Source organism: Protomyctophum bolini (genome assembly GCF_963924005.1).
Source record: "Protomyctophum bolini genome assembly, chromosome: 22".
In the NCBI taxonomy this organism is placed as follows: Eukaryota; Metazoa; Chordata; class Actinopteri; order Myctophiformes; family Myctophidae; genus Protomyctophum; species Protomyctophum bolini.
The window spans coordinates 16388340-16399605 of record NC_137883.1 but is presented as its reverse complement, the minus strand read 5'-3'; the positions used below and the strand labels follow the sequence as shown (position 1 = coordinate 16399605).

At 41.6% G+C, this 11266-nt stretch overlaps 1 protein-coding gene across 4 annotated transcripts; it reads right to left on the bottom strand.

The window, feature by feature from the left end:
* Positions 1 to 174: 174 nt before the first annotated feature.
* LOC308309567 (prostaglandin G/H synthase 1-like) lies at positions 175 to 11266 on the bottom strand. Of its 4 annotated transcripts, none has more exons than XM_080755466.1 (11): positions 11046 to 11266; positions 10867 to 10947; positions 8770 to 8886; positions 7177 to 7317; positions 6406 to 6549; positions 5280 to 5461; positions 4649 to 4732; positions 4090 to 4336; positions 3509 to 3795; positions 2891 to 3038; positions 175 to 2069 (listed from the first exon to the last, which is right to left on the bottom strand). In XM_080755466.1, the coding sequence occupies exons 1-11, from the start codon at positions 11050 to 11052 to the stop codon at positions 1720 to 1722; spliced, it is 1788 nt and encodes a 595-aa protein (XP_080611592.1). In that variant the 5' UTR covers positions 11053 to 11266; the 3' UTR covers positions 175 to 1719. The 4 variants fall into 4 exon arrangements, with proteins under 4 accessions (XP_080611592.1, XP_080611594.1, XP_080611593.1 ...); XM_080755468.1 differs by having other exon boundaries at positions 6406 to 6545; positions 8838 to 8886; XM_080755467.1 differs by having other exon boundaries at positions 10867 to 10905.

Below are 11266 nucleotides of genomic sequence, written 5' to 3'. Positions count from 1 at the left end.
TTTGCATGATGGAGACAATAAACAATCCCTGTGGCGTGCAGGTGATCCTGTCCTGCCATGCAGGTGATGGCCAGTGGAATTCTTGAGCTGACTGAGTGTTGCTTATTTAAGAAGTATGATAACAGTTCTCCACGTTTGAAAAGCAAGTTTATTGTACCCATTCAACTCATGACAGTCAAAAAGGGGTCAAAAAAGGAGCATGGTGAAGGGGCATTACCTCATTCATATTTAGGTTTAAGGTTAAGCTAAGCTTAACCTCTAAGCTGTATTAGATCAGTGGTAAATCACTTGTGCAGGAGACCGGGGTTCAAATCCGGGGTAGAGTAGGACAGGAAAGTCACAGAAGGTCCTTTGTTGTGATATTTGCATTGTGCAATGAAAGTACCCTGTCCTACCAGCCTAAGCAACAAACAGTGTCATGCATCAGTGTCTGTTTGCAAAACCTCAGCTGTTCACATGGCTGAGATTGTTGATTGGGTGGTTTTGTAGAGGTGAAGCAGGACAAGACACCAGGCTGTTCATCCCACTGTTCTATCACCGCTCACATCATAAGACTATTCGAGTTGCCAGGAAATGTTAGCATGATGTAACATTTTATTAGGACTGATTACCACCACAGACCACCACTCTGACATCCCTACAGGAGAGAAACAGTACATGTAGCCTCCAGTTGTCCCCATTACAAAGGATAGAGGGCGAGCTGCCCCGCCCCCTACTATTCATTTCGATGGAAGTTGCTCAGTGGTGTTTTGAAGCACCCGGAAGAACGGTCTACTTCCGCATTTTTTCAATGCGGAAGTGCTCAATGTTAAAGGATCATTCAGTGATTTGGGTGATTTGGAAAACCCCCCGGTCTGCCCCGGTAACAAGATGTGCACATGCACGCACGTCGCACTACAGTGGGGGGTACACGCAACAGGCCAACAGCACGCACACCAAGGCCTGCCCACTCTCGATCATGATTGGTACTCTCAATCCCTAAAGTGATGCTCACTTTAATTTATTAGCGTTTCAAAAACATGTTAAATGTCTACATTTTTAATAAAGAACCTACTGTATGTCAGAGTGTGTGTGTGTGTGTGTGTGTGTGTGTGTGTGTGTGTGTGTGTGTGTGTGTGTGTGTGTGTGCGCGCGTGCATGTGTGCGTGCGTGCTTGCACACGCATGATTTCACATTGAGGTCAAGTTTGTCCAATAAGCATGCAGCACAACACTATGTGGTCATCATTTTAAAGGTCTGGGTAAACAACTGAACATGAATCTGTTAGCAGCAGATTGGATCTTCTAACACAGTGATTCTCATCCTTTTTCATTTCAAGAACGCCCAGTTTATTTCTGACAACCCTAATCTACACTGTGAAGTCCTCAGTGTTCATTTAACCCAGAGATTTGTACACTATCAGTTACAGACCTCCAAATCTAAGTTACACCAGACCCCACTTGGTCCAATAGGCCAACATGATGTCTCTGAGATTGTACATGGGAGATTTTCCTCATGCAACGCCAACATAAAACCAAGTATAAAATCATCAATCTTCAGTGTCCGATTGTCCATAGTCTCTTAGAAATCAGATTTGAATCACATTTCAAAGCCCCTAGGAATGTGGTTCAAAGCTGATTCGCTTCTGCTTTGACTTCATGTAAAAATGGGATTGATTCAAGTGTGGATATAGGCCAGAAACATTGGATTTGGTCTGCCAGTGTGAACATAGCCTGTATGTCATAACTCATCATCCATATGTCCATTTGGAGCACTGGTCTCTTCGGGCACATGGAAAGCCACGTGAGGGGGACACGTCCTGGTGTTGAGGCAGACCAGCTTCTTCAATGAGGCCGACAGGACCAGATCAAATCCTACTTGGCCTCCAAAAGTGCTTGGCTTCCAGTACTCTGGAGAACATATAGGATTTCCTAATAGACCTTTCAGAGAGAAGGGGGCCCCCATCTCCACCATGCTCTCTCCAAATATGGCGTCCGGCCGCGTCCGTTCCAGGAGTAAGCCGGGATAGAATTCTAGAGCATCAATGTCTCCGTACATGTCCTCCAGTTCACCTGCGACCTCCTCCTCACCTGCAAAACATTTACCACCGGAGTGTGGTAAATGAGATTTAAAATCAGTCGAATTCACTACACAGTACACACACACACACACACACACACATTAGTCTTCCTAAGTCCTCAGGTTAGGGGTGCAACAGTAATGCATTTTAATATCTAAAGCTCACAACTCGACGTGATTAGACACGTGAGCTTGTAGATCAGCTCGCTACTTTTGAGGGGCACTGTCATATGACAAAGTATAAAATACGGTGGATCCGTAAGTGTCCATTGGGACTTTACAGTGTAATTCATATAGTGTAGAAGAGAGGTGAATGGGGAGGTAGGGGGGGGGGGCATGCTGAGAGTTGAGGAGACTGCGAGAATGAAGACGAAAAATGGAAATCAGCTGTGACAAGGAAGTTGAAAAGCTTTAGCGCCTCCCCGGTGCCTCCCCTGGTCGAATGTGGAATTATATTTCCAACTGACTTCAGTTCACTCGACATGCACGCGCACATGCACGACTTCCTTGATAAACATGGAAGCGGCTGACTAAACAACCGCTGTAAACGCTCGTGTAACCTCGTTTAAACTTGGATTTTTGTTTGGATTTCTTTTCCTAAATTTGAATTAGTGTAAAACTATTTTGGCCCTTCACTTTTTGGATTCATTGTGCAGAAAAGGGTAAGACTAAGCGTTCCATGTGGAAACATGCGCCGTTTCTGAACCGCAGTGGGAGGGGCCCAGGGTGTGACCTCATCTCGGAGCTACAGAATGAGCGTAGTGCTGAGGGAACATACTGGGGCTAAACACAACACAACACAACACAGAATGTATTCATCACGCTGTTTTACCTGTGAAATGTGTGAAAGATGTGTAAGGCTGAAGATTAAAGCGTTTTCTGTACTGATTGAAGGACTGGATACGAAGCACTCTGGATTCTATGATGGTCTTAACAGCAACTCCGGTCACCACAGCGTGCATATTGTTGGCTCCACCTACCTGTGGAACGTACAGTGAGTAAAACAACTTGAAACATGCACATTATGCACACTGGAAACTGGATCTGATGCAAAAAAAGTTTCTGTTTGAGAACATTTAACTTAAAAGCAAACAGAATTAAGTATATATTACATATTCAACTTTATTTTATTTAACTACTTAAGCCCTGTTAAAAAGAAAGTTTACAACACATCGCAATGTAAAGGGCCTTGCAAACGTGAGGCGAGGAACGCAGGCGTTGTTGCCTAGATCAACACAGGTCTCCTCCAGGTCTGTTGAAGAGCGGCGCAACAACGCAAGCGTAAAAAAAAAAGCTAAACAGAATCCAGGTCTGGTGAGTCGCGGGCGTGTGCACTTAACGAGCACGCGCGCAACAAATTCACGGGACCACGCTCACGTAAATACGTGGAAACATGAGAAAATCAGATTATTGGGTAACTGAGCTTCTAATATGTGTAACATTTCCTTACCTGGCCGGCAACTTGTCGTGAAAAGGCATCCACTAATTTCTCTACGCCATATCGTGTGACAACAGAAGTATTAAAGAGAAATTGTTCATAGGAGAGTTCATCCCCATCAATTAAAAAGCTGTCAGGCATCAAGGGATGCCAGTGGTAGAGCTGGACGAACTCCAGAGCAATGCGATTGCTGTACTGGAACTGTGCGTTGAAGAGCAGAGATGGATCAAACTTTAACTTCAGCAGGTAGCCACTCAGATGCTGAACATACTCCTCGATCACAATGCGTATTGTCTCACCTGGGGAAAACCAACAGAAACGAGAAAGGGAGAGGGACATTTTTTTATTCTCTTTAGTTATCGCCTTAAAAGTAGTAAGCAGTGTTGTTGGCCCCAAGGGTCCTTGGGTCTATATGGGGCCTTCTGTTTTGGTGGAAAACTACTCCCAAGCCCCAGATTAATACAAAAGTAATGTATGTCACAATATTAACCACTTAAACCCTAAATACTAGTCTAGTCTGTACATTTGGGGTCAAAACATGGCTGATATGGCTTACGCAGTACAGCATACATTCATATCACTGGCCAGCTCACCAATGATGATGAGCCGTGCGGTTTGGAAGAGCTGGTCGTCATCCCATGTGGGATGTTCTGCCTTCAGGATGTCACACACCCGGTTATGTTCTCTCAGCCACAGTGTAGCGTACATCCCCAGGCCGGGCAGGAGACCGAACACTTCCTGACCAATAGCCATCTGCATCTCTGGAGGGGTCCCCGGGGGGTAGTTCATCTTAACTGGTGCATCAGCCACTAGAGGAGGGTACATCTCTCCGTCAATTAACTGATGGAAGAGAGAAAAAAAAACACTAAATTAACTCCTACTGTATGTTGCTCATAATTATAATTTCTTGGTATTGCACCAAGCTCTCCACTGTTGCAGTAACATCAGTGACGTCGTTAATCATACTACATATCAATGAACACCATGATAAATATTGAAGTCAGTGGCTGTCAAACATGTCAAGGATCCGAAGCTTTGCCATGCGTTAGTTAATAGTAAATACCTATTTAAATAATAAAGTGTTGCTTTGTTCCATGTTTCCAAGTGTCGCAATGGAAATTATCTCAGTTCAGAGTGGAACATCTTTGTCACCTGGTACTTCAGTTTCCCATCTCTGAGAAGTCTCAGGTTGAGCTGACGAGCCAGATTATCTCCATAGACGTGGCCTGCATCCACCTGCACTCCAACGATACGTTTACAGAGAAACACACAGATGTTAAGTCACATGAACAGGGCGTGGATATCTGTTGTGGCTACAGCAGATATTAAATCATGTCTGAAATCCCATACTACATGCTCCGTACTAATCAGAAATACATTTTTAACATCATTTCCAGTGCTTACACAACAGCATAAGTACCTTTCAGACAGCATCACAGAATGTTAGGAAATTGCCACATCTTGTGACAAAGCAGAGGTACTACAGATAAATAATAAAGAGCTTTGTGTCAACCACTGTTGTCCTTGTCCTCATAGCTACCACACTGCATTGTGGGACATTTATACAAGGGTGTGAAGAATGCATACTGTAATATTGTAATATTTCTCAAATGTAGTATGCATTACACATACTAAGCTTTTGAACATAGCCTACCAAAAAGTAGGCACAACCAATTTGGCATACCGGTAATAATACATAATACGGACATGAACATTGTACAATTTTGGTATGTTATCACCAATCCCTAAATAAATAAATAATATGAATAATAATAAAACAAACCCCATGTGCTAAAGCCTTGGTGTAGCCCAGACCCATGCTGTTGTGTGTCTTAAAGAACTGGTGAGTGAAGTGCTGTGCAAAGAAGGCGAACATGAGGTTGCTGCCCTGGGGGTCTGGTCTGAAGGTCCTCCTCAACAGCAGCTTCTTCACCAGCAGCTCTGGGCTGGGCAGCACGACCTTGCCTGAAACACACATTCACAGCATAACTCACTTTAACCCATTGAGAGACCATATGTGTGTGTGTGTGTGTGTGTGTGTGTGTGTGTGTGTGTGTGTGTGTGTGTGTGTGTGTGTGTGTGTATATATATATATATATATATATATATATATATACACACACACACACACACACATATGTGTAAAACCTTTTCATGTCAACGACCCCCAAAATGATATGCATTTGGCCTCGAACCCCCAGGCCCTTCTGAGAATATATTGTTCCAGGGACCCCCAGAAGCAAAGATTTTAGTTAAATTTGTATAAAGTATTATAAATTATAAAGTACGGTAGTATAAATTAATAGCTCATGCCCTGTTTAAAAAAATAAAAAGAAAGTGCTCTTCTGTTTGATCAGCTTTTTTCACTTTCTTTTAGTTTTACTAAAAAGTTTGGATTTCTCTTAATCTGAAAATGTTTGGATTATTATTATTTAAACAAATATTTTATGTGTGGATTTTCTTTGTAGGAAAAAGCCATAAAAGCCATAAAACCCCCAAAATGGGTCCAGCCCCATTGTTTGGGAAAGACTGTTTAAGTCTGTATCTTTGTCAAAACATGGCTGTACACAGTACAGCATACCAGTGTACTCTTCAAGGTCAACTGTCTGTTGATGTCACTGTGAACAATTCAGTCTCAATTGACATAGTAGCTGTTCCAGCAAAAATATTATTCATTATGTTGCACATGTTATTGTCCTAACACTATGATTCCTACAAAACACAGTGTTTTCTTTCGTCATTGCACAACGCATAGTGAAAATAGCAAACATAGAGCTTGTAACAGATCTGCTATTTTTTATGTTTTCAAATTGCCTATAATGACATGTCTAACAAAGGCACACCAGGTTGAAAGTGGTTATTAAAAACATGGTTCTATACATTGATGAAATGACATAAAGATGCCTAACCTTTGACCCCCATAGGGGTAGGGCAGTCCTCGGGTACAGGGGGTAGGATACGAGTGTAGTAGCTCACATTGTAGTAAGATTCCCAGCTCAGGTACCCATACTTAGAGTTAAACGTAGGAGGGCTGGGGATCAAGGTGGACCTAGCTGTAAAATACACACACATCAAACATGTATAACAGGTTTGTATATAAGTTAAGTATTTATGACTAAGCCCTTGAATGAAGCCTGAGTCATACTTTGTTGCAGGCGACAGCGGCATACAAGAAAGTATATAGTAAGGTTCATCAAAGGTAAACTCTACATGATGTCACCAGTAGCTCTATCCTTTTGCTCGCATATAATGGAAGTGAACAGGACATGGCTGTTTTAGTCATCCATGTGTGACTATACATACATTTAGTTTATTTTTTTGAGTAACCACTCCAAGAAACAGCAATGTCCGTGTTCACCTATGTGTTGGTTAATGAGCACCAGTAGGGGCGCTGTTGTGCCAGAAACAGAGAGAGAGAGAGAGAGTGCTGCACTGTTGCCTGCTAATGAGAGAGAGAGGGGGGGGGGGGGGGGGGGGGGGAGTTGCAACACTCGGTTCACACGGGTGTGATTTTACATTCATAAATAGGACCACAATGTGTTGTAGACTGTACCTCGTGCCTTTTACATTTCTGTCTAATAAAGTAGTCAATCAACTGTACCCTAAATTAAGCATAACGACTTGGGCATTGGAGATAAAAGGAGGCAATAACGATGTGATCATCATGATATATTGTGGACCTGTCAGGACTAGTCGCATTAGAACGTCCCGAAGGAAGGTGCTGTTGATGACGTCCCACAACCACTGGAAATGGGTCAGGAAGTAATGGATGGCATCTGGACCGGGCTTCAAGAGGTCCCGCACCCTGGACCTGAACTCCGCTGAGGATGCACAACACATAATGACATAATCATGTTTTATTGGGATTTTTTGAATACTGTAATGTTTCTGTTTTACTTATTATTACATCTTTGACAAATCATACCAATCATACTTAGTGCTTTGTTTTTAGGGTGAATTCTGTTTCATGAAACATGAAAGTAATTTTAGTTCCACAAAGCCACTCTTATGCAGAAAAATGTAAATGACCCAGTTTTCAATCGATTCATTCATACACATTAATTCATTGACTTTGTCATATGAACTCTGTTCCACATTATTTTCTATTGTTTTCAGTTACAGCGCTGGTTGAATACCATTCCACTTAGCGAGGGTGATGTAATCGCATAAATTAGCCTAGCGGACAACTATTTCACATTTGATTATGAATTGCGTTACTGATCCTACAGTATATGAAGCAGATCCTTAGAATTAGACCCTACAACAGGGACCCCTGTGGCCCCTGGAAGAATTCTGGGAAAAAAAAGTTTTTTTTTTTTTAAATAATAATAATAGGGCTAATAAAAGTTACAGGTATGGTGTGTGCGATATTAATTGTGAGATTACCATAATGACGGTAATCATTAAAGGACCATTTTTCAACCTATCTTCATATAATAGGTCCTCACTAATAATCATGATAAAATTACAAGTTTTTTTCTACTCGGACTGTGTCACATAGGAGGGCATTCTCACAATAATAAACCCTGTTAGGGTCAATTTGGTTCCATTTGTACACTCTCAGAGTTACAGACCCATAAGGGTCCATTTGATTCCAAACCATTTCCCTGGGGACCCCCTGGAACTGCCTCAAGGACCCTGGGGGTCCCCGGACCCCGAACCCCACTTTGGAATCACTGCTCTATGTAATGTTTGTGTGTGTGTGTGTGTGTGTGTGTGTGTGTGTGTGTGTCCGTCCAGCTGATGGTCGTTAATGTCAAAGCAATGCTGTTTATGCACTGTCAAATAGGTCTAGGCCTACATCTATTCTAAGGTGGCATATACCTGTATAGACATAATTACCCTGCTCATTACTGTGCGGAAATATACATAAATCTTCGTGTTTGAGCACAAAAAGCATTTTGAGAACCCACAAATTTCCGCGCTTCGGGCGCACACTGTGCGGCCCCCCACACACAATCATTCTACAGTTGTGGCCCCCGGCCTAATCTAATTGAATACCCCTGCTGCCCTACAATGTAAATGAAGTAGATACAAGGGTGCGGTTTTCTCTTCCAAACACTGTACCTTCCAAACTTCCAAACATTCACATCTATATGGTATCTTCCTACTTGTTGATCATGCAATGTTCCCTGACATCAGATGAGTTTCTTTGACTAGACATTTTTGTCCAATGTGAAAGGAAATAGCAACAATATTTACTTAGCATTCCTCTCAATGCAAACGGTTATTAAAGGATATGTGAATTGATCCCAAAAGGAAATTGGACTCACGGACAGTGCAGTTTTCACCATAGTAACCGGTACGAGTGCAGTCACACTCATATCTGTCTAGAGCGTACCTTACGCAGACTCCCTGGTGCTGACAAGGGAAATGACAGCAAGGATTTGCTGCAAGGAAAACAAGAAAAACAAGCCCAGTCAACGAGAGTTAAAATATTCCAAGGCTGAAATTCTATAAACTATACATGACATGTATACTCTGATCCTACTTGACTTCTTAACCACTTATCATACCAGTGGTCATCGTCACTCAGTCACCACTGGCTTGTGGTGGACATTTTTCCCACGGATATACAAAATGAGTGTACAAATGGAACCAAATTAACCCGTATTTCTGCAAATACTTGTACTTGTCATGATGTGACACTTGTCAGCTTGTAGATCTGTTATTTTCGCTCATTTTGATTTTTTTTTTTAATGAAATTTGTGTATGAAGTTTTTACCTATAATGAGTCATGACATACCGTAAATAGGGACACCGGGTTTGAAAGTAATGTGAGGTGATGTTAATAATAATAATATTAAAGTCCCCGTGAGATCATTATCGGACAATGTATAGAACAAGAATTTAAATGATCATAAATGTGTATCGTAACTAATATATATCAAGACTTAACCTTTTGGTGGGAACATGAAGAGTGTCATGTATGTGAGGCTTGTATGTCAGTAAACTTGTACAAACAAGCATCCTAGCAACACAAGGTTAACAAATAATAATCAAACAAAGGGATCTTTGTTTCACTGACCCCCCCCGCCCCCCCCCCCCCCCACACACACACTCACTCTCCCCTCTCCCCCTTCTCTCGTTCTCTGTCTCATACCTACACTAAGCAAAACGGTAAATCAAAGTAGTAAAGTACTCAAATTAGTAGTGAATAAATGCAAAAACATTAATAAATAAATAAATGATATGTCCATATCAATTGGAGGGGGGAATGAAACCATCACTTATGTAAATTAGGTTTGTGGTTAGGTCTGTGTCATTGCTCAAGTCAAAATATGTATGTCTGTTTGGGCACACAATTTGTAACATTACACAATGAATGAGGGCGTGTCATTACAGATGGGGATGTTATGTTATGGTGTGGTGAATGGGGTAATCTAGTCTAATTACTGTAAATACTGCAATTAGGAACCAACTGTGCAGATTATAAAATAGAAATGCAATGGATTAGGTCCGTTAGGAGGTCTTTTTCCCCGAAGCATCACCCTCACGCAGGTAAGGACATGTCTTTTCCGGTCCACAGATCATAAAGCTTTCCATGGTTACGGAAATGTTTTGTAAACATATCAGCAACAGATCAGTTATCTCAGCAGATCATTATGCACTTATGTTGAACCCTAGCGCCCCTATTCTGAGGTGAACGTTCATGAGCTTGTAGATCAGCTATTTGCGGAAAATAATTTTGGTATAGACTTCTGGGGCCGCCAGTCAACTAAGTATAGTGTTTAAGTGATTAAGCTTAGTGCTCAGTGCTCACAAATGAAAACCTGAAGTTCCTGCAAGTTAATTATTGCAAGAAGGAATTCTACCGCCTACAAGCAGGTTAAGACAGAATGGTATGTTCCATTAACATTAATAATGACGACCCCAGGCTTAATCTTGCTTGGTCATTTTGAGGAATCCTATAAAAGAATGCACAAGACTAGACTAGCTCAGTGAAACAGACATGGAGAAATACTGTTTCATGGATGCACACATTAAACGAGCATGCTTGCTCAAGCACACACGCACTGGGATGAAGCACTGGTCCTCAAAGTGGGGTCCAGGGGGGGCCCAGGGATCCTATAAATTGTTAGGAACCAAGTGGACATGTCTATAACTCTGAGTTATTGTTGGAAATCTTGAAATTAAAAAAATTGAGAAACACTGGGATAAAGAACTGGATGGAAAAGCAATGTTTCAGTGCAAGATGCACGCTCTATGGATCTATAGAATAATTAGAGTAGCTTATGTATAGCTTCTGTGAGGCCTGAATGGAATTAATCAGATAAATGGTAAATGGTGCATTTATGTAGCAGGCGCTTTACATAGATTGTGCATTACATTCACCCATTCATGGTTTAACTTTCTCAATGAGTATGTACCTGTATTGGAGGTGTCTTCATCACTGCAGCATAGAGGCGCTCGCAAAAGCAAAAGAACACATAGTGATCCTAGGAAAGAGGCTTCACATAGAGAAACAGATTTACATTTCTGTAACAATAAAACACACAAAAAACGAAAAAGACAAGGAAAAGTTCACAATTGAATAATGAATACTTACATCTCATTATAGCAGTCAAGGTTCAGTAATCAGTAGCCTAACAACCATTCCTGGTCCCAAAAATAGACTACTTTAAAGGTGCAGCCATATGGAATCTGCACATCCTGTACTGAACTGGAGAGAAAGAGTACTTTATGTACGGGAATGTAAACTGGCTGCTTCATGAAGCGACAAGTACTTCTTATCTCTTCTTTCTCTAACTACGCGATCCATGGAGCATG

Excerpts from the sequence above, each read along its gene's own strand:
- LOC308309567 (XM_080755466.1), bottom strand. Across the intron at positions 4,733-5,279 it reads CCAAGGCTTTAGCACATGGG|GTGGATGCAGGCCACGTCTA; the intron begins GTTTGTTTTATT and ends GTTGGAGTGCAG. Across the intron at positions 3,796-4,089 it reads CGCACGGCTCATCATCATTG|GTGAGACAATACGCATTGTG; the intron begins GTGAGCTGGCCA and ends GGTTTTCCCCAG.